This window comes from Lathamus discolor, chromosome 17, assembly GCF_037157495.1.
Source record: "Lathamus discolor isolate bLatDis1 chromosome 17, bLatDis1.hap1, whole genome shotgun sequence".
NCBI classification, from domain to species: Eukaryota; Metazoa; Chordata; class Aves; order Psittaciformes; family Psittacidae; genus Lathamus; species Lathamus discolor.
In genome coordinates this window covers 1,811,693-1,838,827 of record NC_088900.1, presented here as the reverse complement: position 1 = coordinate 1,838,827, position 27,135 = coordinate 1,811,693, and the positions used below count along the sequence as shown (strand labels likewise).

Genomic DNA, 27,135 nt, shown 5'->3' with positions numbered 1-27,135 from the left:
GCATCTTCTGTATCGCATCCATATGGGCAGCAACTCTGCAGGTGCTTTTCTGCCCAGCTCCTCCTTGTGTCCCTCATGATACGGTGAAACTCGGGTCCTCCATGTGCTGTCATTAAGCTTCCCCTTGGTGACATCGCATCCCCATGGGAATGTGCAAGGAGAGGGTTTCCAGCTTAACTCTCATTTCCATCCCTTTTTGGCTGTGATCCCGCAGCGAGTTCCTCCGCTTCTGATCCAAACAGCTGTGCCCCGGGGGCACGGCAAGGGGTGGGGTGTGCAAACCTTGAGGCAGATGCTCTAACTCGAGCTGCTCTGTAATTGGGATGATTTCAATGGAAACGCGGGATGAATCCAGGCGCTCCGTGCAGCTCAGCGCTGTTCCTTTTCGGATTGGAGCTGTTGCAGGGACTGGCTTGGTTTGGTTTTGTTTCTCCTCCTGCCTGCTGATCATCCAACTGTCTCAGTGTTTGGGTGAGATGCAGAGATGCTTAGGAATACCAATAACAATTAAAAAGAACTGGAACCAAACCTGCAGCTTGGCCACCAGCCATTGGGAACGGCTCAGTCCTGAGGCACAGAGACCAGCGTGAAAACCCAATGATGCTCTGGGTGATGGAGGGGGGGGTTCAATGGGTAACAGCCCCCTGATATCCTCTAACCCCCTCTGGAACGTGTGCTTTAAGATGTGCGTGACTTATTTTCCCTCTCCATTGAGTCGCTTGCCTCCGGCATCCCACCCTCGGAACCCATCTGGCTTTCTGCCCACAAGATTATGTTCTATAAACCACCCCTAAATGCAGTGTCTGGGAAAGTGCCTTTATGTTTTAATTCCTAAATAGGCAGGCAAAATTGAGTGCTCTGATTGGCATCTGCAATCAGAGCCCCATTCAGCGGGAGCTGTGAAGGGAGCTGATTGCACCGAGCGCGGCTCTGACCTTCTGGGGCCTCTGCTGCTGCCTCTGCTTCATTAACAGGATAAATATTTCTCCAGAAACAACATTTCTGAGCTGCCAGAAGTGATGACGGGGATTCTGTGGCAAGGCAGCGCCTCTATCGCACTCCGCAGCCAAAGATACGGGTGGTGAACAGGTATTTGTAGCTGGGAACGCTGCTGGGAATGGCTGGGGACACCTGGGCTCCGTCCCTGTGCTGCCACCAAGTGCCACAGTGTGGTTCATCCTCCCTCCTTCCACGTTTGCCTGTACTCAGAGGCTTTGCTCCCTCCTTTTCCATTGTGTTTGAGTGATGTAGAGCAAGGGAAATGGAAGGATTTAAGGCCAGGTTGGATGGGGTTTGGAGCAAGCTGCTCTAGTGGAAGGTGTCCCTGCCTGTGGCGGGGGGTTGGAACTGGATGAGCTTTAAGGCCCATTCAACAAGAACCAGTCCATGATTCTATACTGTCTTTAATAGAACTTTGCTATGGCCCCAGTGCCACTTTGGGATAACATCCCAGTGCCATGGCAATGATGGCATTAGGACAGGGGCACTCCTGGAGCACATCAGCGGTGTGGGCTTGGCTGATAACCTCAGTCCTGTGCTGTGACTGGTACAGAGTCAAATGCCACCGCGCGCCAGAGCCTGGTACTCAGTAACAGCATCTGCGGCATCAGCTGGGCCCCTGCAGTGAGTTACAGCCTGGTCTCTGCTCCAGGGGCCTCTTAGCATCCTGCAGCCGGTAATAGATGTTTTTAATTCTCAGGGAATTATTGAACAAACATCAGGGAAATATGTTTTACAGTCCAGAGCTGGCTCTGAGTATCCTTAACGCTGTTATTGGAGACGAGGCGGATGATTTAAGCAGGGACCTCTGACAAAGACACACACCTGGCCATGAATAAAAGGCTGCAATTAAATACCCACGCTGTTAATTAAGAGGAGGATGAGGGTCAAGTGCAGTGCCCATTTCCAAGGTCTCCCAAGCCTGGCAGATGAGGTGACAGCTCCGATGCCTCCTTCACCACTCCTTGGCATGCGGAGGGGGCACCAGCTGTGAGAAGAGGTCCCATAAGGGCATGCATGTGTCGGCCACCTCATGTTAGCTGTGGGCTGCTGCCACATCATCTCAGCACAGAGCCAGGCTGTGTGGTGATGGAAACAAGCAGATGCTGCCAGCTTCAAGAGTGGGAGCTCTTATCAGAGCAGGGCGAACTGCCCTCGTGGTTGTGACAGCCATCAGCATCCCAGCCAGAGCAGGAAAAAGCTGCTGCATCCCTTCATGGCATGGCAGTGCCTCGGCGGTGACAGCTTCCCTTTGACCTGCCAGCCTGCCCCAACACAGTGGGGTTCATCAGCTTGGTCTGTATTGAGCACAAGGCATCCCATCACCCGCCAGCAGTGAGGTCCTGAGCTCCTGCATCACCGGAGACAGCTCAAGGCAGCTCACAGTGCTGCTATAAGTGGATGTTGCTTTGCCCAAGTGAGGGGCAAATGCAGCCTGCTCCAGTTTGGGTACCCGCATCTCTGTGCAGAGATCCTAAACATGAGCATTTGTGTCTATGTTGCCTACTCTGTGCATGGAGAAAACGCTATTTGCTTTAAGGGTGGCATTGCCCAGTTGCAGTTTGGCATTGGTGATAATCCATGTGCCAGGGTATTCCATGGCAAGTGCGCATCAGCCAAGGGCTGCCAGAGCAGCATCCTTGTGAGCTGCCTGCAGAGGGAATGGTGAAGCCGGGAATAGCATCTTCATGCTGTTGTGGGCTGAGATTGAGAAAGGGAGATCTCATGTAACAGACCCAGAGGTGGGGAAAAGCTCCATTTCCTTTCCTTTTACCTCCTCCCTTGGTCAGCTGAGGTGGTTCCTTTAGTGTCAGGGTTTGCAAAGACTCAGCTGGGCTGCTTGAACCCACCTCCTTTGGCCTCAGCAGCACGCACCGAGGCATAGTGCATCCTGCCTTGTGCAGCATCTTTGCTAGGGACTGAAAAGATTGCTTAAAACCCCACTCCTAGAAACACGCTAATCCTAGGAGGGCCTCGGAAGCTGAAATCTTCTATTTTGGCTGTCAGCGAGCTCTAGATGTGCTGGTAAACACTGCTTTTTGCTTCATTTGGATGCAGGGATGAGCCTGTGGGAGATTTTGGGGAAGCAGAGCTTGTTTGCATGCATGTTTAAGCGCACAGGCGTACTACACACGTTGGTGTACAGTTGGGTTCACTTCACTTGCATCCCGCGTAGGCAGCCATGCAAGGAAATTACTTCTGCATCACTTGTGTTCCTCTATTACAATAAAAGACCAGCAGCTGGTGTGCTCCTACCGCTCCTCATCTGCCTCCCCTCAGACCAAACAGCATCTTTCCTCCAGTGTAACTTAGCTCTTCTCCACGTACACATCTCCAATCGGCTTCAGGGTCCTACTCCACAGTCTTCCTGCTGCCTGTGGCTCTTGGGAGAGCAGGGGGGTGATGCAAACCCCGTATCTGTGATGTTAGTTTGCTATTAGAAGGGTTCTGTCCTGCTGCCTGCAGCCTCATGCGAGCAGCTCCAGTCCCCATCTCCCATAGAGCAGAGTAGGTTGGGAAGCCCTCTTTGCAGCTGGATCTCTGGGAAAGCAGCTCCGTGGGGCTCTGCAGGAGCGCGGCTGCACCACTTTGGAGTGGCTTCAACCGCACTGTGCCCAAAGGCGCCGGGTTTGGTGTCGGCAGCTCCCAGTGCTGTGGGAGGAGAGGCGGCAGCGCGAGCTCATCCCTTCCTCGAGCTTCGGAGCATCCCCAGTTGAGCGCATTGTTATGAATTCCCCCATGGTGGGGAGCAACTTTGATCAGAGCTTGCACCTCATTAGACAGCAGAGAATTGAGCCGTGAGACACGGATCCATAGGCAGCCAGGCTTCATTAGTTGTGCTGCTCCTGGGACCGTCTGCTCAAGGAACACGTACATGATACAGCATTGACTTTGGGTTGTAATTATTCTTATGAGCACTCGGTGTGTGTTCCCCTTGTGTTATTTTGCCTCACAGCGGGCGCTGGGTGGGCAAGAGGGGCACGTGTTGTGTTGGCAAAGCAAGCCAAATGCTTCCTTTGTGTGTATCTATCTGCCATGCCCAAGGGATTGTATTTGGGCTCCTCCAGCTTTGGCTCCTGATCCCCCGCTGTGTGTCCCTGTTTCTCCTGCTGCTGCATTGCAGGAACTGACTCCTGACCTGTGCTGAGCTGATGTTTTCATTCAGCCCCCAAAGCCCAAGTTAAACACTGTAGTTGAAGAGCACCAGGTAGTAGAAATGTCAAAAAGGAACGTTTTGACATTTCCCAACCAGAACTTTGCAGAACTCAATGAAAACACTTGGATGGAGAAGGCAAAGGGATTGGTTTGGGGGCAAGGAAGCAGGTTTTGGAGCAGCCGAAGTCCCTGTGGGCTGGGAATCTGGGCTCTCTTTAGCCATTAAGAACTGGCTGCAGGTTGGGGCTGGGATTGGAGAGCTTTGAGAGTTGTGTGAGCTGAGCTGCCTGGTTTCCATGCTCAGCTCTGCCTCTGCCCTTGGGTCTGGGGAGCCTTCACTTGAGCATCCTTTCAGGCCAGCCCTGAGCATGGAAGTCACAGCGGCGCGTCCATAAACCTAATTCCTGTAAAGCTCCTCGGCTGAAAGATGCAGAGGAAGATAAATGGGGCTCTGAAAAGCATGATTTGTGCCATTCTCCTTCTCAGCTGTGCTCTGAGAAGAGACGTGGCAAAATACAGAAGCCCCACGTGCTACAGACGGACCCCACAGCTGAGGGGAAGGAATGACTCGTTGGCAGACAGTGTTCCAGTCGAGATCACAGCTCGGGGAGAAAATAGAAGCAGACAAGGTAGTCCTGGTACTGCCTCCAACCTGCTCGATACAGAGATGGAGAAGAAAAGCCGAGTGCAGAGCAGATGAGAGAGACATTTGCCTCCTTGTGTGCAGGCTGACAAGGAGCAGGGATGGCCGAATTCATCGCAGGTTCTCTGTTGAGTGGAGGGGGGAATAGGAAGCCATCCAAGCTGATTAGTGAGAGGTCTCTCAAAGAGACAGCCTGGCTGGATTTAATTCCCTAGTCAGCATTCTCAGTACATTGATCTGCTCCTAAGTAGAAGGGAGGGGGAGAAGAGAGAGGAATGGTGGGAGGGGGGAGAAGAGAAAAATAGGTTTGGAGGTGGTGAGAGAATGAAGATGGGGGGGGGGGGGGGAAGGGAGAAATGAGTGGAAGAAGAGAGGGAAATGGAGAGGAAAAGGGCAAGGATGCAGGAGGTGGCCAGGATGCAAGGATGCAGGAGGCAGCTGGGATGCAGGGATGCAGGAGGTGGCCAGGATGCAAGGATGCAGGAGGCGTCTGGGATGCAGGGATGCAGGAGGTGGCCAGGATGCAAGGATGCAGGAGGCGGCTGGGATGCAGGGATGCAGGAGGTGGCCAGGATGCAAGGATGCAGGAGGCGGCTGGGATGCAGGAGGTGGCCAGGATGCAAGGATGCAGGAGGCGTCTGGGATGCAGGGATGCAGGAGGTGGCCAGGATGCAAGGATGCAGGAGGCGTCTGGGATGCAGGGATGCAGGAGGTGGCTGGAATGCAAGGATGCAGGAGGTGGCTGGGATGCAGGGATGCAGGAGGTGGCCGGGATGCAAGGATGCAGGAGGCGTCTGGGATGCAGGGATGCAGGAGGTGGCCAGGATGCAAGGATGCAGGAGGCGGCTGGGATGCAGGAGGTGGCCAGGATGCAAGGATGCAGGAGGCGTCTGGGATGCAGGGATGCAGGAGGTGGCCAGGATGCAAGGATGCAGGAGGCGTCTGGGATGCAGGGATGCAGGAGGTGGCCAGGATGCAAGGATGCAGGAGGCGTCTGGGATGCAGGGATGCAGGAGGTGGCTGGAATGCAAGGATGCAGGAGGTGGCTGGGATGCAGGGATGCAGGAGGTGGCCAGGATGCAAGGATGCAGGAGGCGGCTGGGATGCAGGAGGTGGCCAGGATGCAAGGATGCAGGAGGCGTCTGGGATGCAGGGATGCAGGAGGTGGCCAGGATGCAAGGATGCAGGAGGCAGCTGGGATGCAGGGATGCAGGAGGTGGCTGGAATGCAAGGATGCAGGAGGTGGCTGGGATGCAGGGATGCAGGAGGTGGCCAGGATGCAAGGATGCAGGAGGCGTCTGGGATGCAGGGATGCAGGAGGTGGCCAGGATGCAAGGATGCAGGAGGCGGCTGGGATGCAAGGATGCAGGAGGTGGCCGGGATGCAGGACCAGCCCATGGCGATGCTCCGGCTGTGCCACCAGCCAGCGCCAGAGCTGCCACATATGATGAAGGAGAATACTGGTGGATAATGAGAGACTCCAGCTTGGTCGTCCTCAGCTAGGTCTCCTTGCCCATCCTACGGATGCAGCAGCCCTCCATCACACTGCTGACAGTGACTGAAGAAGGGCAGGGGATGCAGGAGCAGTCAGACATAGCCCTGAACTGTCTGGGTGGAGAAGGAGGCTGATGAGATGCTTCCATGGAGCAAATGCAGGTAACTTTATCATCCGATACCTCCTGCACCACCAGGGCTGGAGACGTGAGAGATAAAGTCTTCGCATGACAGGATCCCCCACTTGCAACAAGCACGAAGCTTTAATTTCCAGCCCCAGCTGGTTGTGAGATATTGGGCATTAAAAGCACATTATTCTGAGTACTGTCTTAGTTCTTTTCCACTTCTATTCCTCACTTGGATTCCGGCTTGATTTTAGTGTGTACTCCCTCAAGATGCACAAGTGCCAGAAGTCAGTGCTGTATACCATCCGAAAGCTCAGCCTCCCAGCTTTCACATAGTATAATTAAAGCATTAATCTCTTATTCCAGCAGCCTGTAAGGCAGCAGCTGCTAAAATAACATGGAAAGACTGCTACAAAAGGCTGCTTCCAAGAGAACTACAGCACTTTGAGGGTCAGCAAACATCCCCTGGTGCTGGGGAGGGCCCAGGGGCAAGATCAGTACTGGCCTTTGAAACTAGAGGCTGCTGTTGACTCTCAAATCTGAGCCTCCTCAACCAGTTGCAACCTGCTATGAGGCACAATGGGCCTGGAGTTCTTCATGCTTCGGTGAGCTCGGGTTGGGCTGGTGGCTTCTTGCATCCAGACAGGCTTCAGTGTAGTTGAAACCATTGGGAAATGCAGCCTTGAGCTTGGAGCTGCTGGGAGGGATGGTGCTGTGCGGGTCTGGGATCCACAGTGAGGCAGTTTTGCATCGTTGGGCTTTTTCTTGATGTGGGGACATTGATTGTCTTTAATTCTTTAAGTCACCTTCGTGGCTTCCTGGTTTGGGGTTGGTTTGGTGTGCTCAGAGGCTGCTGCAAGCAGCAGGACCTCGTGTATGAATTTCTGCAGCACTATTGGGCTTTAGGGGAGAGAGGGCTCTGATATCCCGCACTGGGAGCTCTGCAGGAAAGGGATGGCTCCTGCTGCTTGGCTACAGCAAGACTAAAGCAAAGGTACCAAAGTGCGACCTTATGGAGAGTGCTGCTCACCTCTAAGGCTTGACTGAAGGGTAACAGTGAGCGTTCAACCTTGATGAAGCACTGAGTATTGGCTTCAGAAGCTTCCCAGTCCCAAATGAATCCCTTTTCCTTTCGTATCCAGCTGCCCAGTGCAAGGTGCAAGGGGAGGGTTGGGATCTGGGCTTACCTTTGCCAAGGTCCAGTTTGGGGCCTGTGTAAATAAGGAAAGCTGAGTGACCCATGGAGAAACGGTAGCCTGGAGGCTGTGGGGATGCTCACTTGTAGGCTGGATCTCTGCACCGTTGTGGACCAACACGGGGTGCAGGGGGACAGCCTGCCTTACCATGGGCTGCACTATGGTCCTTTTTCACTGTTCTTGGGGGCTGCTTTCACATTTTCTCACTATTGGCTCCATCAGATACGGGGGAAGCTTCCAGCAGCTTCTCCCAGAAGCCACCCCTGTGCTACCAAGCCCTTGCCATGCAAGCTCAGTGTACAGAGTTTCTCTTCATCAAAGCCTGAGCTGCTGATGGTTTTCATGGCTTGATTAACGCTCCTCAGGCCGATTTCCATTGGCCGCTGCAGAGGAGCAGAAGGAGATGGATGTTTTCCATTACTTGATGTAATGACTATGAGGCAGCCTAATGAAACCTTTACAGCCAAAGTTTACAGAGAGCCCACAAACAGTGATCAATAGCCAGGCTGGAGCTCCCGTGCACAGATTAGTGGGAGACCAGAGAGGAGAGACAGAGGATGGAGTCAGGAGCACTGGAGCAGGGAAAGGACAGAGGGAGGAGCAATGTTCTGGGTGGGAAATGGGATATAGGAGGAGGGGAGATGCTGGTGGGATTTATTGAGGGGTGTGTGGTTGGAGTAAAGATAGTGGTACCCAAGGTGGGAAGAGGAGAAAGGACTCTTTGGGTCCACTGTGGTGTGGCAATGGGGCTCAACATGCTGAGGAAGCATGAGTAAATCCAGCCAGCAAAACCTAAAGGCTCCATTAATGGGGTGGATTAATCTGCTCTTGCTTGCATGTCTAAAAGCTACATGTCAGCATGGGGGTTGGTTGCCTCGGGCTCTCTCCTAGTCGGTGGAGAGAAATAAGCATCTCCAGAGGCCATTTATCTTCTCCCAGTTGGATGAATTGCCTTCTTGAGGTGCTGGTCTCTCTTCACTGACAACAAGAGCTCTGGATATGTCTTCTAGATGTATATTAAAAATATATGGGAGGGAAGAAGGTGAATCCTGCCTGTTGGGGTTGAAAGGAGACAGGGACTCGGGATGCAGGGATGCTCTCAGTAGCTGGTGCAAGGCTATACCTAAAGCAAGGGGATAACCAACTTTTTAGCAGCTGCCCCCTCCTGTGTCTTTGGCATCCCAAAGAGTATTATCCCATTGAATCTCCTGCCCGAAGGTGGAGTTTCTTTTGGCATTAGAGTCACACGTGTTTGATGGCTTGGTGTAACACTTAGCCAGATGCCTTGCAAGCGCATTTGCTGCATAGCTGCAGGTCCCAAGTAAAGGCACTGAAACTACTGGTCTTCATGAACAGCAGTAAGCAAATTAAACAGGTACAACTAGCAAAGGTTTGCATGCGGTCACTGAGGTGATGGGTAGCATTATAAATCCATCAACCAAAGGGAATGGGAGGAATTACCAACCCCCTTTGCTCAGTGCGTTTTGCCTTCCTAAAAACTATTCCGTCAGAAACAAGCTATGTGCTTCCACAGCCCCTTGTGTCCTCCTTCTGTATTTCAGATGAATAATAGAGAAAGGAATTGTTTTCTTTAAAGAGAATGACTTGAATGGAGTTTGCTTTAGAAACAAAGAAGATGCGCACAGTAAAGAGCCGTGGCACTCATCTCTGATTGCTGTTAGAATGGAAAACTTGCCTTTTTCAGTCATTATTGAAGTAAATGAAGTTGATTGTCACAAAGTTGGGTGTCGGATCAAAACGGTGCCGTTGTGAGTCGTGCGGAGATGAATGCATTTCATTTATCCCTTTGGTAGCTTCAGGAGGCAGCCGTTGATTGGCTCCAGCTCTTGGCTCCCTGCCTCCTATCCAAGATTCCTGGAGGATTTTCCTTGCTGCGGTTTTGTCTCTTTGCTGCACCCCTGTCTTAGGGCTGGGAAGGGTAAAAGAGGACAAGGAGACGTGTTGGTTTCTTCCCTCCTCCCTCTGTCAGTGCCATAGAAGCCAAGCCTTTGCCTGCTGTTTTCTGAGCCAGAAACTCCATGGAAGCTGCTCAAACCAGGCAGGAATCAGGTGTTGCTTCCAGATTGCCTTGGCCTGCAGATTCCTCCATCAGAGCTGCTGTCCACAGGGAAGCAAGGCTGCATCTCTGGGCAAAGGATGAATGGGCAGCCAAAGGGGATGCAGGCTTGGCTGGGTTTCAGAGGCTCTCTGGGTGTGAAACAGAGTCCGATCAGAGAGACAAAAGTATTGTGGTGACAGGTTGTGACTTAGTTGGAAGTCAAGCTGTGGGTAAAGAATGTTCAGCTCGGGACAAGGCACAATAGGTCTGTTGGTAGCCCTCCAAAAGCGTCGTCTCTGATCTTGCTTGGATCAGAGGAATGCTGCTGACTTCAGGCCCTCATCCAGTTCATCCATGGGTAAATGCATCCCTCTCGTAGCTTGGGTATCACACTCATAGGTATCTCGCCTCTCTTTCTCTGATGCTTCCAGGAATAAGCCAAGAGAGTGTTCACCTCTTGGAAATCAGGGTGGTGGGATCTATTAAATGCATTGGAGGAGAACAAGAAGAGCTTCTGGCAAGGGCAATGCAAGCAGAAGGACACTCAAGGCAGGGAAAGGTGTTAATCAATTGGGGTTAATGGGACTGATGGAGAGGGAAGACACTGCCATTGAGATTTCGGCCCCCTTCCACGTTGAAGGAGACATTGAATTCCAGGTTATTGCATGCTTGCTGCACAGGTCATGCAGGCAAAGGCTAAATCTCTGTTTCCACTCACCGTGGTGGTAGAGGCTGGGATAGATGGGAATTTCCTGGGGTTGAACTGTGCGCTTTGCTGCTAAATGCCATCAGTGCAGGCAAATCCTTTGCTGGAAGAACAAATGAACCCAGAACAAATGAAGGGCAACATCTTAGGGCTGAAAGGGAGAAGAGACTGGCTGCAACCATGTCTGTGCAAGAAGTGGGGGCTGATAGAAATCAGCAGCAAAGGGAAATCTTAAGAGGAGGGGGATGCTGAGCTGTGTTTAATGTGCTGGTGAGAGCCACACACCATTCCGGTGCCTTTGCACTCAGTTTGAGTGTTGGAAGCTCACCCAATGCTGTGACCCTTCCACATGTCCTGGGCACCATCTTCCACCCCATAGCCACATCTTTAAGCTGTCCAGGTTGGTTTTGGCTGGTGCATCGTGTAGTAACCACAAGGTGAAGCTACATCAAGCTCCAGTGACTTGTGGTAATCAGCGAGCACGAGAGCTCAGGGCAAGAGCGAATGAAGGACATGCGATTTGGAGAGGAAAAGCAGAGAGAAGGAGCCACAGGAGCCGCTGGCACTTGAAATGTTTGCTGCTCTGATATTGCTGGCTGGAAACATCACTTCTCCCTCTGCCAGTAGGTCTGTGTACACTCAACTTGCGCCGCGGTTGCAATTACACCGCTCTAAAGTGGTTTTCTGTCACTGCTTGTTCTGCCCAAGGAGCAGGACAACCTGTCCCAGTAACCCAGCCAACACTGGAGAGCACAGAGCCACTTATATTTGGGGAGCAAACAGTACCTGGGTGCCTGGGAAACCCAGGGCAGCTCTTGGGTCAATTTGTTTCTTGTCTGTGTGTACGAAGCTGGAGCCGGAAGCAACAGCTCAAGGATAATCTCTCCAGCTACAGTTTTGTGCCTTTTTCTCCCCCAAAATCGATTGCAAATGGGCAGGAAAAGAAGGCAAAGAGGGAGAAGGTTGGATTGAATCTTTCCCTCATTGTCTTGGCTTTGGTTTAGCTTGAATTGGAGGCAGGCCGTTGGGATACAGCAACATAGAGACCGGTTTCAAAGACAAACTTCGGGGGTTGATTTCACAATGAATTTAGGGCCAGAAGGGACTTTTAGATCCCATAACCTCAGAAAGTCATTAGATGCCTCTTTCCCTGTGCTTAGGATTTTGTGTTTGTCGACCATAAATCTTCCCAAAAGGTGTCGAGGGTTGATTTAAGGACCTCAGGAGATGCTGAATCCAGGTAGTGGCTTTTAAAGGTTAATCACCCTCACTGCTAAACATTAGTGCTGGGTTTAATTTGTCTTTAACTTGGGGTTGGTTGGGATTGAGGTGTCTTTTCCTGCCAAGAGAAATCACCTGGCATTTGCTACTGTCATCAAACTGCACCTCCCTAAAGCCTAAAGAGGTTCTCCATGGCCTTCAGCGGAGCTGGTTTTATCACCCAATCCTTGTATCTCATTTCCAGGTCTCTCCCTCTCTTAGTTACTCTTTAATATGGATATTGGAAAACAACATGAAAAGGGCTCTACAAAGACTTTAAAAGCAGGACTTGGGAATGGGAGCAGGTCTGTGTCATGCTCCTCCACTGCAGAAATAGCCCTGTTGAACACAAGGGGAGCTCAAGCTGGGCTTGGGCCAGAAAGAGGGCAAGGAGAGAGTGTGGGGGGGAAAGCTTTGTGTTCTAAAAGAATGTAATAGATTGGAAATTGCCTTTCTCTTAATGAATGAGTCACCCAATTATCCCAGCCTGAGCACCTGAGCCTGAGATTTGAAGTCTCCAGAGAGCCTTTCCCTTTGAACAGTATTCATTATGATGAGCGTTAGCACATTAGATGGAATCAGCAGAGGAGGGAGGCTGTGATGATGGACAGCACTGGGGCAGCAGTGGGTTATCTCCCCCCCACACACCATGTTCCATTAGTGCCACTGGCATATGTGGCATGAATTTCTAAGTGTGCATCTCCCAGTGACGTCCCCAAAGGGCTTTTCCATCCCAGGAGGAGGAATCTTGGGATCTCAAAGGAGGACAGGAGCCTTTTTGCCCAAAACTCTGCATATTTTGGGTAGGCTGATTCTTCAGGTAGAGAGAATGTGCCTTGAGCTGCTACCTGGAGACACCAAGGGCTCTTTTGTGTTTGACTTAACAACTTGGGTAACCCAAGGAGCAATTGGCACAAAGCTATGTCTGGTTTAACACCTTAAGTTGCTCAGTCACTATGGAACGGAGCTGAAGGAACCTGTATCTGCAGCTTGGAGGCAGCAGGGACTTGGCTGCTCAGCTCTTGGAGCTGCTGCTTCCTCCTTGTTGAAACAGCTCATCCATAACCACGAACCCCCTGAGCCTGGTGGGCTCCTTGTGCTCGGAGTTCCAGCGTCTGGGATGCTGCTCAGAGGAACTGGGGTTTGCCCTACCTGAGGTGGATAAATTGCCTTCCAGGTGGTGGGTGTTATCCTGCTTGGAAAACAGGCAGGGAGGAAGGTGCTTTGGGCAGTCACACAGCTCTATGAGAGGAGTAAGAGCTATCTAGGAGGAGAAATAGCTCTCTTCTTTGCTATCATGGAGTGTACTCAAGGGCTTTGCCAAGGGGTGAGTTGACCTTGTCCCTGTTGATGTCTGGAGCCCTGGTTCTTGCAGGATGGGAGAGGGATTTGGGGTGTTTATCCCCTTCCTCATGGCAGGCTGCTTTCAGAGCTTTGGGCAGGCCTGGTGCTATGGGCAGAGTGCACTGTGGTGCTCTGCAGTGGTTGTTATCCTACTGCTCTACATCTTCAGGGCTCAAATGCTGACCATGCTTGTGCTAACCCAGCAGGCAACAGGGTTTGTGGCTTGAGCTCTTTGGGATGCGGCTTTGAGGCGGTTCTAGGATGAAGGGAGAAAGGGTTGGGAACGTGAATGTGCAAGATGCAATCAGACGCAACTGCTTTTTGCTCCCCATCCCCTGCTAATTTCGGAGCCTATTTGAGGCTGTGTTTTGCCTTTGGTTGCCCCTGCAAGCACAGAGCCCCTGCTGTGTGTTTTGTAGCTGAAAAGCCACTAAAGCCGGTGCTCGGGGGAGGAAGCATCCTTCCTGGGGTGCGTGTGTTACCTGTGTTCTTTATGCGCTGTGCAACAAACCTTCTCTGGCCCCGGTTACCACTGCGTGCCTTAGGATAGCAGGGAAGGAGCCACAATGTGCTCTTGCCACCCTTTGCTCTGTGCTCCCTCACCTTGGGCAGCAAAAGAAGGCAAAGACCAGTCCGAAGTGGAGATATTGGCCGTTTCTTGCTTATTTGCGTGGCTCTGGGGGGTGTTGGAGGGGGAAGATGTGTTTTTACTGTGTTTTTACTTTCCAGTGAGGAAACAGACACATTGGAGGTGTCTGGGCTGAGAGAGTTCAATTCAGACCCCTTTTGCGAGCCAGCAGGTGATTAGAGAAGGGAATTAGCATCTTGCCCAGTGATGCTGCATCCCTCCCAGGCCAGAATGGGCTAAAACGCCCTTGCATGGGGCTGGGTGAACTGTTGTGGAGCATGTGGGCTGCAGCCGAGCTGGCTCTATGGAGACAGGGGTATAATTATCGCGGCTCCGCTCCGTCTTTGTGCTCCTCTGCAGGCCGGAGAGCTGGGCTGATGGATGTATGCACCTTCCCCTGTCGGTGTTTAAGCAGCACCATGGAAAACACAGCGAAAAGGAGCCCCAGTTTATCTCCAGGGGGTTTAAGTTATTTGTACGGTGGTGGATGCTTGTTTCCTGGTGCTTTTAGTTTGCTCTTTCTCCTCAATGCTGGAAGCTTAACGCAGAGCAGAGCTGGTGCAAATAGAGGTCACTGGATTGCACGGTGAGAAGAGAGATGGGAAAGGCAGCGCTGAGGGATGTGATGGAGCTGTGGGGTTGCTTCAGCTCCAAGTTTAATTGTGATCCTGTGGTTTTGTTCATAGTTGTAAGTGACACAACGTGAATTCCCTTCTCTGTGTGGCAAAGCACTTCTGCATCCTTGTGTATAGGCCCTGAGGATGCTCACTGCTTGAGGACAGTTTTACCCACCCCAGAACGGGAGTTTCTCATGTTTTGCAGCTCAGGAATGGGCTATACCATGGGGAAGGCTTCTGTGTGTCTCCTTAGGTTGCTTTATGCTCATAAAAATGGTTATAAACTGTTCATTTGCTTCCCCAGTAACTAAGCTTGCAATGAAAGGTTGAATTCTCTGCACCTTGAGTGTATGAGCATCCTCTTGTCATTGCAGGCAGGGCCACATTGACTCTTCTATCGTGGATTGCTGCATCACCCTGAGGAGAAGACATCTCCAATGTACTGTACCATGGTGTGTGTTCATCTGTTGGCAAAGCAGGCTGGTTTGCCCTGTGTCTGGGAGGTGTCAAGTTGTCCTTGCAGAGTGGTTTTGGGAGCATGGATTTGCCTGCCTGGTGTTTGGTAACTCCTTAATCCAGAACTGGAAGCTTTCGAAAGGGATATTTGAAAACCTGGTGATGTTTCATGCTCAGGAAGCTTTTGACCCGTCTCGTTGATGCTCGGTTCTGGCATTGCTTAAGGGGGCAGCTTAGAAATGTGAATTAGGTGAAATACAGCATGAAATCTTTTGAGATATCTAAATCTTGTGCATACACACACAGGTGCTTCCCTCTCCTTCAGACTTCATCTCTCCTTCTTCAGTCTTGATCCATGTCTGGTTACATTATGCTCCAGCAGCCGGGGCACAGTGGGTAGGAGCTAGTGAAGAGCATGAGCTTCCACTCCTTATCTCCCTTTCCCTGTGTTATCCTGCTCCTCTTCCTGCTTTCCCGTCTGTGCTCTGCAGGGCTCCAAATGCAACATCCCCATGCAGATCTCGTCTTGGATGTGGGGACAGTGGGAATTATACTCAGCAGGCTGGGGGCTGCATGTTTCCAAGACTTATATGTTTGGTGTTTTCAAGGCCAAGAACCACATCAGAAAAGGTCGATTAGGCTGAGAAATCACTGTTTCTTCCTAAAGATAATCTGGTTTTCATGTGCTTTTCCTATTACTTTTCCTAGCAGATGCTTTGCTGTTGCGAGGCTCAAACGTGTTGGCTGTGCTTTGGCTCTCTCCTATGCTCCGTAGCTATTTGGTGGTGTTGAAAGAAGAAAGTTAAGCATATGCTAGGCAGTGCTGGGTGTATGTGGGATGTGCATCATCCTCACAAGGATATTGGTGGAAAATAACACCAAACCTTCAAAGGCTTTGAAGGTTGTGGCTGATCAAGGGTGACGCTCTTGTTGCTGTGTCTCCAAGTCCCATCCCACTGTCTATGGTCCCTGCCGGTGGCTCTGGTCCAGCGCTGGCATCCCGCAGCGCTGCTGCAGTGCACATGGTGCAGTGCTGAAATCTGAGGGCAGAGACCCTCTTTCTTCCTCCTGTGGCACCAGAGCTGCTTGAGAGCCCCTTCCCGAGGCTGCTGCAGTTGAAAGGGGAGGGAAAGAGGGCGAAAACATCAAGGAAAGGCAGAAAGAGGGGAAAGGAATGGAGGGAACGAGCATGGCAGCTTGAGCGACTCCAATGATCTCAAGCTTTCCCCATCATTCAGTGACGCTGCGTATTTGTCACCTAATTTCATCCCAAACACCCTAAACTGAAAATAAAGCACTGTTTAACAAACAGCAGCCAGCATTTCATTTCCCTGCCTGCTCTGATAGCAACTGCTCATTATTCCAATGATTTCCCCCCACTGTAATTACTCGGAACCGACTATTCCCAGCTTCCTCCATTGACTGGTCTATCTGTACACAAGCACGCTGAAATATGTATATATTTGGGCGTCCTATTGAAAACTCAATAGGATCCAATTTCTGTTGCTATTGCTTTCCCCCTCTGCGTGCCTCCCCTCTCCAGTGCGCCCATGCTACAGCTGCGCGATGGAGAAGAAAGGATGCTGCGTGTAGCACGGCCATAAACAGCAACCTCCAACGTCAATGGGGAGAGAAGAATCACTGCCTTGTACCGGCACGCTCTCGACAAGAGCTGCCTCTTTCTTTTCCTTGATGATGTTCTTTATTTTCCTTCCTTTTCACTGCTACTGCATTCAATTGTCTGCCTCGCCCGAGCAGGTCACAGAACTAATCTTGAGCGTGCTTTGAGCCGTCTGTAACACCACAAACCTTTAAAGCTTGGGATGCGGAGGAAGGAAAAGGAGCATGCAGGGAATGCGATCAATTTGGGGCGACGAGGAGAAGCTCAAGTTGCAAACGGGGGTTATTGGTGGAAATGAAGCTTGTTCCTCTTAGGGCTGGCTTCCCCAGGTTTCTTTCTTGACACTGGGAGATGTGAGTTAGATGAGGGGGGAAAAATACCCCTCAGGCAGTCGCAAATGGCAAATTTCATGCCAGAAAGTGTTTCGTAACGTGCACATTTGTTTTCCCCTCTGTCCAAAGGCTCTCATGAGCGAGGCTGGTTGGATTCAGAGGCATCACACCAGCTCCCGAAAGCAGAATAGGTGCTGGATGGGTTTGAGCACTGATGCTCAACCACTGAGGAAGGCCCTTCCAGAACTGGGAATAGTGGCTAAGAAATAGAATCTTGGTGGCTTTCTGTGTGTCCTGGTGTGTTTGCTCAAGGGAGATGACCTGGGGTAATGTGCCTGTGGGCTTCTTTATTGCCTTGAAGCCCAACCGGTGTGTTGGTCACTGCCAAGCCCTGGCTTTGCCACTGTGACCGCTATATTCAGAGGGGCTGGAGAAGAGCTGTGCGAGTGTTTTCACCCCCAAAGTGAATATCCCATTGTCACGTTTAGGATGGTTGGAAATGAGACAATCGCATCGCTCTGAGGGCAGGTATTTTAAACCCAATGCCTCGCACCATCTTCCAGGGCAGACCCAGGCTGTTGGCTGAGTCTTTGTCTTCACTCTCCAAGTCCCGGAGAGGGTGGTAGAGAGCTTGAAGAGGAGCAAGAGAATGCCAAGGAACATAGGGATGTGCCAGGGCTGTGTCACCCTCGAGCCCAGAAGCACACACAAAGCAGTAAACATCCTGTATCTCCTCAAGCCATCTGTTTGCAGAGTCTTTGCCCATGCAACCGTGCCTCTTCCCCGGGTGGACTTGTTGCCTCCTTGTAATCTGTAGGTAAATAGACAGCTAATCAACTGGAAAGCAGGGGACGGAGGTGCTGAGCTGTGATAAGAGCCCGGCTGGGATGGGGAATAACAGCAGCCCGGGCTGGAAAATGTCGCTGCAAAACCATTGGAATAAGGAGGAATCTGGTTCATTTGGGTAGAGGAATAAAGGGAATAGTGGAACCAAACAGAGCGTGGCCTTTTGAGCACCTTGCACTACCTTGCCGAATCAAACCCACATTGCAACGTGCTTGAAATAGGGAAGTGAATTCTCTAGGTCCTTGCACATGAGGGAAGGATGTGGTTTGCAAGCACAGCGTTGCGTCAATCCCCTTCCTGCAGGGGATGTGGGTCATTCCTTCCTCTTAAGATCACAGCTTTGGGGCTTAAACCAGGAGGGGAAGGTGTACTTCAGAGCTGCAGGGTGCTATTTCATGGGGGGCCTGTTGGTGGGCCGAACCAGCCCCTTCTCCATCCATCCTTTCTTCTGCTGTGAGCATCGTGTTGTCCCTCTCACCCTTTGTTCTGCTGTGAGCATCATGTTGTCCCTCTCACCCTTTGTTCTGCTGTGAGCATCATGTTGTCCCTCTCACCCTTTGTTCTGCTGCGAGCATCATGTTGTCCCTCAGCACATAATTTGCCATAGTGGAATAGAGTCATTGAATGTCTTGAGTTGGAAGGGACCCATGAGGATCATTGATTGCAGATCAATTTTAATGGGAAAAAAAGGATGCTCGGCATCGGGTCTGGTTCCTGCGTCTTTGTGTCTGAAGGGTTCCTTAGGACACGCTGCTGCCTGGGAGAGCCTGCTGCTGAGGCTTTCGGTGGTGCAGAGGTGAGCTAAAAGGAAACCCAGCAAAAAGCACTTGGGAAGGTGTTAAGGGGTGTTTGGAGCTGGGGTGGTGACCCAGTGCCCTTTAGTCCACACATTTAATGTACTCGGTGCTAATCTCACTCTAAACAGAAGCGATCTTGCTGAGCTCAGCACTGAAGGAGCAAGAACCAACGAAGGAAATGAGATGAAGAAAACTCCCAAGAATCGAATGCGTTAGAAAGGGCTGGGGACGTGCCAGGGGCACTGCAGTGAACGACCTCCCTGGGACTCGAGGACAAATAAAATCCATGCCCCCGTCTCCCTCCTCCCAGGCGCCGTCTGCCGATGCCTTAGCCTGGTGTGACCATAGACGATGCTTTCAGGGTTATTTTTGCACCGGAGTACAACAAATCCTCTGTGCTATGGGGCCGAGAGGAGGATTCGTGTCGCTGCATTCAGAAAAACTAACCTCTCGAGCTCAAGGAGAGCTGCTTCAGTTGGCAGTAGCATTATTCTGTCTGGAACAGCCTTGAGAGGGCAAACAAAACCTCTGTGCTGTGGCTCTTGTTTCCAAAGGCTCTTTGCAGGCAGCGCTGCCTGCAGTCGTGGCTTGCTTTGGTTTCCTATGAGCCAAAATTTGCCCAAATGGGTGAAAACGGGGTGCAGCATCCCAAGGGAAACAATGGTCCCGATGTGGGCTCCGTGGGGATGTAGTGAAGTCTTCTGCTCAGCTTGCCATGGAGCTGTTGGCAAATGCTCAATGGGGATTGTGGGCTCTTATCTGGAATGGGGTGGAGTGGAAGGGTTTGATTTTGGCTGCGCTGGGGGGGTAGTAGATGTCTCAGTGATGGGCTGCCTGGAGGTTCTCCCCCAGCGTGGTCCCCATAGCAGTGTGGAGATGTCCTTCACGGAGCCTGGGCACCCCAAAGCATCTCGACAGCAGCCTCTGCCTCAGGTCCCTACCCCTAGCACTGTGTGAGGATGACTTGGCAGCAATATATTTACTACAATTACCATCTCTGCTCCCAGAGGAGGTGAAAAAAAGAAGAGATGAATAATATGTTTTGAAGGTGTCATGGAGTGAAAGCAGGAGAGGAGCTTGAGCCTGAACTTATGAATAACTTATAGGCTTCCTCCCTTGATGCAGTCACTCCATTTGGGCTTATCTTTCTCACCCGGAGGAGGTGTAATTAAAGGAGCAAAGCTGGGCACCCGCTGCCTGTGGGCACTCGTCTGTCTGGCTCCGTGCGTCCTGTGTGTGCAAGGGCACGGGGGTGCAGGAATGCCTTGGTATGAACGTGGGCTGGAGTATGTGCTGAGTTCAGCTTTATAAATGCTTTCCCCCCCTCCTTCCCTTGCTATCCCTTAGGAAGGAAAAGGAGTTTTAGCACATTATACTAGGCTTGGATATTTCTGTGTAGCGTTGGAAGCATTCCCTTCACTCTCCCCTTATGCCTGTGCAACTGAGAGGAGGGAGGGAAAAGGCTGCAGGAAGAAGCAGGCAAGTCCTGCAACCCTGCCTTAGGATGGGAGAGGTTGTAGTGGAGTCTTGGACGCGGCTGGAAGTTCCCTCCCTGACCTCATGCAGTGATTTAGCCTTTCCAAGCTGCCTTTTCCTCGCTGTAGAATGAGAGGTAATTTGCTCTTGTCTCAACACCTTTCTCTGCTTGCTGTATTTTGACTCCAAGAGCTCAAGGGAGGGACTGTTTTCTACCAGGTGTATGTACAGAGTGGAACAGAATGGAACCGGGATCTTAACCATCAGCCACGTGAAAGCTATTGTAATGCATACAGTAATTATAGGTATGTATATGTAGGGATGATATAAAAAATGCCAATGAAACGTGGCATTTCCCGGTGGAAAAACGGTTGTGGAATAAAAGCATGCCTGGGAATGTCAGTTGTAGCAAGGAATGTCTATTAAAAATTACACAGTGCTGTTGAGCAAGGTCACAACGCTCCTTGGTGAGCCAGTTAGAGGGTTTGATTCAGAGCAGCACATCACCTCTATTCATTTCCCCTGCAGCCTTTTAGCCGAGGTGTTGGATTTTGGTTTTCCAGTCAGATCCGGAGGGAGGGGGGTTGGAATTACCATCTGAAATTCCCCAGGAATCAATGCCAAAAGGGGGCTTGTGCGGCTTGATGCACATGGAAGCACGATGTCCCTGTTTAACACCACCTCTACGTGTGATTTCCAATGAATAACTTCTCCCCCCCCAGCCCCGCGCCCCTATCTCAGGAGTGCAGCCCTGTTATCTCTATCTTCATATCACATAGATATGGATGAGTGTAATGGATATATTAGGCATTTATTGCAAGGCGTTCTGTTGAACATCACCTGCTGTTCAACATGAGAAGTTGATGTTCCACAAAGCCACAAGCCGAAGGCTCCTTAAGAGCTGTTCTGGTGCAGCGGGTAAATAGACGTGCTCGGAACAAGCAGCATGTGAATTAATAATGCATAGAGTAAATCTGGAGGAGAAGCAGCCTCTGCATAGGGCCTGCTCGCAAACTGCTCCCTGCTTAGGCAAATAGACAGGGAAGTTGTGTTTTTTAAAGCATAATGGGTAGGTCATAAACCAAACTAACCTAATGGACCGTTTCCAGCTGCTGTAAGTACGGGAGCTGGCTTATCACGCTGGGAAGCGTTGCAGAAGGTGGGCAAAACCGCTACATGGCATCTTGCGTTAGCATGGGTGAGTTGTGTTGGTGGAAGCAGTGGAGAGGAGGAGATGATGCGATGGAGGGAGGAATCCTTACCCCTTAGCAAGGATTTCTCCATCCAAAAGGTATTGATTGGAGCCACGGGTTCCTCCCTGGCTGCCGGCTTTGGACAAGAGGATGGCGATTGTCAGTCCTGTGGATGGGGTTTGAACAGAGGGGCTGGGGCTTGGAGGTTGTCACCTTTCTTAGGCTGAACGGCTGGCCTGGATCTGAGGCATTGTCTCTGGGTGGCAGCGATAGAGGGGAGGGAGGAATGCAGCTGGATTGCCATGGGTTTGCAGCCAAATCTCCTTCTGAATTGCAAAGTGAACAGCTCAGATTTTGGAAGCCTCTGAGGAGAAATGCATACAAAACCAAGGCAAGTTCCTTCTTTTATCCCTTGTCACTTTTTCCTGCCTATAATGTTGTTCTAAGGGGCTGTGACTCACCTTAGGCAACAAAATGAGACATTTTTACCACTAATGAAAATAATGAATATTTCACAAGCTACAATTGATGGAGGCGGTGTCAAAAAGGAGGCTTGGGGTTCAGTGCCTTCAATATTCCCCATGTGGGACAAAGGCTGAAAACAAAAGGTTTGGAACCTGAGGACCCTTTCTGTGTAGGCATCAGGTTTAGGTGATGTGGGTTTAGGTATATTGAGGTGGAGAAAGGTCTATCCTGCTTCCATGGCTGTGAAATAGGCACCAGAATCCGGCTTGTGGCAATGGGAGTCGGGTTAACAGGAGGATGGTCAAAATGAAGGAGGGAGCAAGTGGCCCTGGAGCTGGTCTTGGAGGGAGGTATTGGGGGAGAGCCTTGATCTGGAATGAAAGTAAGGGCTTGGAGCAAGCTGCTCTAGTGGGAGGTGTCCCTGCCCATGGCAGGGGTTGGAACTGGAGGAGCTTTAAGGTTCCTGCCAACCCGAACCAGGCTGGGATTGATTTCTGTGACAAACTGAAGAGTTATTCCCTATTAAATTTGCTTTTAGAGCAATTTCCATATGGGATTAGCCCTGTAGGAGGAAGGAGGCTTGTTCAGACATCCCCCAAAAGCGGAGGATGCTCTTCAGCCTTTGAGGACAGGCAGGTGGTGCAAAGTGTGTGTGTGGGGATCTCCTTCCCAGGATCCTGCAGGTGGGGAAACTGAGTCACAGACTTGATGCAGTCACCCCCATTTCCCTGGTGGGGATGGACAGTGCCATTATAGGGGGTGGTAAAGATGCTGTAAGAAGGAGAGGATGCTGAGGGGGGGGATATGTTTGTGGATGCTGGAGTGTTGAGCCCCTCGGTGAGGATGCTGGGGGAGGCTTGTGGAGTATGCAGAGGGGGTGTGCAGATGCTGGTGTCCGTGTGTGGGATACTGGTGGGGAGGCTGAAGGGGAGTGTGGACGCCCAGAGGAGGGTCCCAATAGGGATGTGCAGGATACCGAAGGGGGGTACCCGCAGGGATGTGTATGGTGTCAGCCCGGGGGTGCGGATACCCCGAGGGGGGTACCAACGGGGATGTACTGGATGCCGGGGGTGTGTGGGGGGGTACCAAAGGGGAGGTGTATGATGCCCAAGACGGGTTGCGGATGCCCTGAGGGGGATGCCAATAGGGATGTGCAGGATGGGGGTGTGTGTGTGTGTGTGTAAGGGGGGGTGCGGATGCCGGGGCGGGGGGGGGCCCGCAGCCAATGAGTGCTGCGCAGGGGAGGGCTGCCTGCGCGGCCGGCGGCGTGGTGCAGCCGGGCGGCGTGTGCGGGCCGGAGCGGCGGGCACGGCAGCGCCTGTCCCTCGCACCTTGCAACCCCTTCCGACCCCCTTTCCCCCCCCTCCCCTTTTTATTTTCTTTTTCTTTCCCTCCCCCACCCTTCGGTGCCTTTTTTTTTTTTTTTGCTTTTCCTCCTTTTTTTTTTTTTTCCCTCCCTCCCTTCCCTCCCCCCCCTTTTCCCCCCCTTTTCCTGCGCTTTGCTCCGGGAAAACGCTGGATTTTAAACCTCTCCCCGCCAGGCAGTGAGCGGGAGGGGAGGGGGGAAGAGGAAAAGAAACCCGCAGCGAAACATGGCCCAGGCGAAAATGCACCACCCGGTCTCCTGGGTGCTCCTGGCCGGGATGGCTGCACTCCTGCTTTCCCAAGGTAGGGAATGATGCTGCGGGGATGCGGGTGCACCCTCCGCGGGGTGCTGGGGGTGGTGGTGATGGAGTCCCCACCGATGCTAAGCTGAGGGGGGGCTACAATGCGGGCTCGGCACGGCGGCGTCTCCCGATCCCTGCTCCATCCTCCCGGTGCGATGGGTTGCGGGGAGGGGGGGAACTTCTTCCATGTTGCAGCATTCCCCGTCCTGATGTGTTTTGGGGGGGGTGGGGGGGTGGTTGTACCGACCGACTTTATCGCGACTTAGTTGGTGCAGGAATGCATCCAACAGGCTGGGGGAAGTTGGGGGTCGGGGTCCCTCTGTGTTCTGTCCCCCCCCGGCTTTGCTTTTCCAGACCCGCCTGCAAGGTCGTCCCAAAAACTCGGTGCAGCCTCGGCTTCTGTTGGGTTGGGGAGTTGGGAAGTGCCTATCCCGGACGAGCAGGGCTTCATCCCCCCCCCCCCCCCGGAACGGTGCTTTGGGGGGGGGGGGGGGGTGCGCAAGAAAAAAGAGCAAGAAGCAAGGGAAGAAGGAGGGGGGGAAAGGAGGAGGCAGGAGCCAGCCCCATCTGGCCGGGAGCGCCGAGCCTGTCAGCTTGCGTTAGTCTCCTCGCAGCCATCTGGAGGGGCTGTGGGAGCGGGGTTACCTCCGGGGGAGGCGAAGGGGGGCCGCATCCTGCCCCCGGGCCTCATCCTGCCTTGGGCTGCATCCTGCGGAGCCGGGGATGCGCCCGGGGGATGCGCTGCGCGGAGCCGGGGATGCAGCAACCCCTCCGCGGTGGGCTCCGGATGGGGAGCGGGGATGGAGGCACCCCGAGGGGGATGGAGATACATGGAGGGTACCTCCATCCCGCTGGGAAAGGGAGAGCAGCCGGTGCCGGCTGCCCCGGTGCTCACCGAGGGATGGGATTTGGGTACCCATATACCCGATAGAGCCTTGGCTAAATCCTTTCGGACCCTGCAGGACCCTGGTGTGGTGCAGAGCCCCTGGCTGGGACTGGGGAGCACTGGTGGAGCGGGGGGCTCGAACTTCTCCTCCCGGGCACACTGGGCCCGCTCTTGCAGAGAGCCACCGGTGCCGTATCGACCGGCGCGGGCTGCTTAGCATGCACAGCACACGCCACGGCACCGCTCCTCATTGCCTTCCTCCTTCTCCCCCCTTCCTCAAGCTCCTTATCCCAGGCTTGCTGCTTCCCGCTCGGGATGCTGGCATCCCTGCATCCCAAGGGGGTGCCCAGGGATGGGAGCCCAGGACGGGCCCTAGGAGTGGGGTAAAGCTGCCCTTCTCCTCCTCATTTCTCCCGGCCAGGATTTCTGCTTCATTTATTTGATTATTTTCCTTTAATGCTTGCTTTTGGCTCCTCATTTGGCTCCCTTGCAGTCTTATTCCTTGCTTCTGGTCATCTTTCCTGCTTTTCCATTCCCTTTTCCCATCAAAAGCTTACAGATCAGAAAGTAGTGGGTATCATCTCCTTTGCTATTCTAGGCGGCAAAGGAGAGCAATGTGCTGCCTCCCCAAGCAATAACCCTCCTGAGCCCCTTGCATTGCAGCATCCTGTGGGTGCCAGAGGTCCCTAAGTCACTGCTGGGATGGTGGAAAACAGGGAGCAGCATTGCACTGAGGTCTGGAGGGGACCCAGGGCAGAGCCATGGGGTGCTAGGCAAAGGATTGCACAGGGAAGCGAAAAGTTGGGACCTTTCTGGGTTGGGAGCTGGGAATGCTGCGCTGTCAGAGGGAAGGAGACCCCCTGGGAGGTTTAATGGCATGATTGTATCTAAAAGTCATTTAGAAAGATAAAACCACGCAGGAGAAGCTTTCAAAGGGAGTTTGGAGCTCTTGGGGGGGCCTTCAGCCCCAAAGGTGTAATGTAGGTGTGCCAAATACGAGCAGCATTTCGCTGCTGCTTCCTGAGCTCTTGTGCTATTCCCGGTGTTTCTTGGAATTCCAAACTCTATCCCTGTCTCTTGGCACACCCGAGCGGAGCTGCCTTGGGGGGTTTTGACCAGGGAACGTTCTTGTCTTGCAAGGAAAAGTGGTTTGCACAGATCTCCAAACAGCTCGAGAGATGCGTGCTGCCCTCTGCAGCGCTTTGTCAATGCTCCAGGGCATTTACCTATTTACAGCCAAACAAACTGCGAGCAAAGTGGTTTGTGAGGGTGCTTGAGAGGAAAGCGGAGCCTGAAGTGGGATAATTCCTAAGTGCTCGACCATCTGCATTTGTGCAAACAGCCAGAGGTCCTCCAAGGTTTGCAGGTTCGCTGTTGGCTCTATGGAAAGGTGCCTCTTTGCCTCTCTGAAATAGGAGTTATTGGGTGTCATGGCCATGGGGAAGGAGGCCTCCAAGCCCTGCAGGGTCCAGAGTGGTTTTGTGCTTTGGTGATGCTGCTGTTCCCAAGGGAGCTGTTGGCCTTTGGATGTTGGTGTTGGAGAGCAAGGCCGAGGATGCTGCATCTCCATGGGAATGAGATGGGGGCGCTCATTGCTTCCTAGGCAAGGCAGAGCCAGCCGAAGGTCCTGCATGAGGAAAGGAGTTGGGGAAGGCTGCAGAGGGCTGGGATAGCCTCAAGGCATCGGGAATGGAGTGGCTGTTTGGCAACACAGCTCATTGTGTTTGCTGTATGAGTTCTAAATAGTGGCGATGAATATCTACAGTCTTTTTAAGGACCCAGCTTCAGCATTTTCTCACCCCTCTTCCCATGTTTCAAAGCAGGGAGATATTCTGGTGTGGTCCCAGTGTCCCTGACTTGGATTTCTTGAGGAAGAGGAAGGCTTGGGCAAAAATCCCACCCCAGCACTTGGAGAGTGGAAGAGAGAAGCAAACTCTTCACTCAACCATGCGTAAAAGGATTAACCAGGCTAAAAGGTCATAGAAGATTTAGCTGGGCCTTTAGCATCAGTAAGCCAAGAATGATGGGAATTTGATTTACAAATTAGCATAAAGACCTTATTCTAATAAGCATACAAGCTGAAATAGGTATGTAAAATAGTAGCATATGTCAACAGCATCCGCAGAGCCTTCCTCATCCCAAAGAATGATTTGCTCCATCACTGTGGCTGCGTTGCAGATAACTCCCACACCGAAATATGGGCTGCTTGTGATGAAAAGGCTGGATGTGGCCTCGGAGACACATCTGTCTGGTTGATTCCCTTTGGGAAGGGCAGGATGGAGGAACACCACCTGCATCCAGGCTTTGCATCCCGGGAGGACTTAGTTTGGGCTGGGTTTGGGAGGGGAAACCCTATGGCAGTTTGTGCAGGGAGGTAATTGTGCTAATGAATGTGGCTAAGAAAAATTATGTGTATCGACATCTTCCTGTGAATACCCAGATTTATTGTTCCCTGAGAAAAATAGTAGCTGGAGCTTCGTGGTGGTTAATAGTTACTGTGCAGGTCAATAAAATGTGATATTCACCCCAACAGCAGCAAATAGCTGTTTAATAGGGAATAACAGTAATAATCAATAGCTACATGATTAGATAACCCAGTTATACGTAGTACATAAAAGGAGGGGAATGCTCTCTCCTTACTCACATCTGTCATGGTGGTTGATGTTAACTGGAGCTCTACGCAGGTAGCCAGGACCTCTGGGAATCACATCTTTAAGACCCCGTGCGTAAAGAGGTACCCAAGCAGACCTTTCCCATGGGATGGAGCCCAAGATGTTGGATTGGCGCTTGGGATCTTTGCTTGGTGGCTTTGTGGTGGGTGCTTGGTGCAGTGTTGCTCCCTCTCAGGGAGCATCCCTCATTCCCCTTCTTCCCCAGGAACGAGCCTCCTTTCCCCCTCTCCATTCCTGGGAGCATCCCTCCTTTTTCTTCCTCCTTTCCCAGGAGCATCCCTCTGCTTCCTTCCTTCCCCAAGAGCATCCTTCCTTCCTTCCTTTCCCAGGAGCATCCCTCCTTCCCTGGGGTCATCCCTCTGCTGAGCAGCTCATGCAGTAATGGGCTGGAAGAACATAGTGAGGAGCTGTTCTGTGTATTGGAGAGATCTCCAGAGAGCTGTCACTTGTAATGAGGTACCTTATAGCATGGAGTGATGGGAGAATTGTGTACTGGA

At 52.1% G+C, this 27,135-nt stretch overlaps 1 protein-coding gene across 1 annotated transcript in view; it reads left to right on the top strand.

The window, feature by feature from the left end:
- Positions 1–22,926: 22,926 nt before the first annotated feature.
- LOC136022978 (protein CEPU-1) overlaps positions 22,927–27,135 on the top strand; it is a 327,726-nt gene continuing 323,517 nt past the window's right edge. The window contains exon 1 of the mRNA XM_065696958.1: positions 22,927–23,081. Within this exon, the coding sequence (XP_065553030.1) occupies positions 23,006–23,081 (76 nt within the window). The 5' untranslated portion in view covers positions 22,927–23,005. The remainder of the gene's footprint in view (positions 23,082–27,135) is intronic.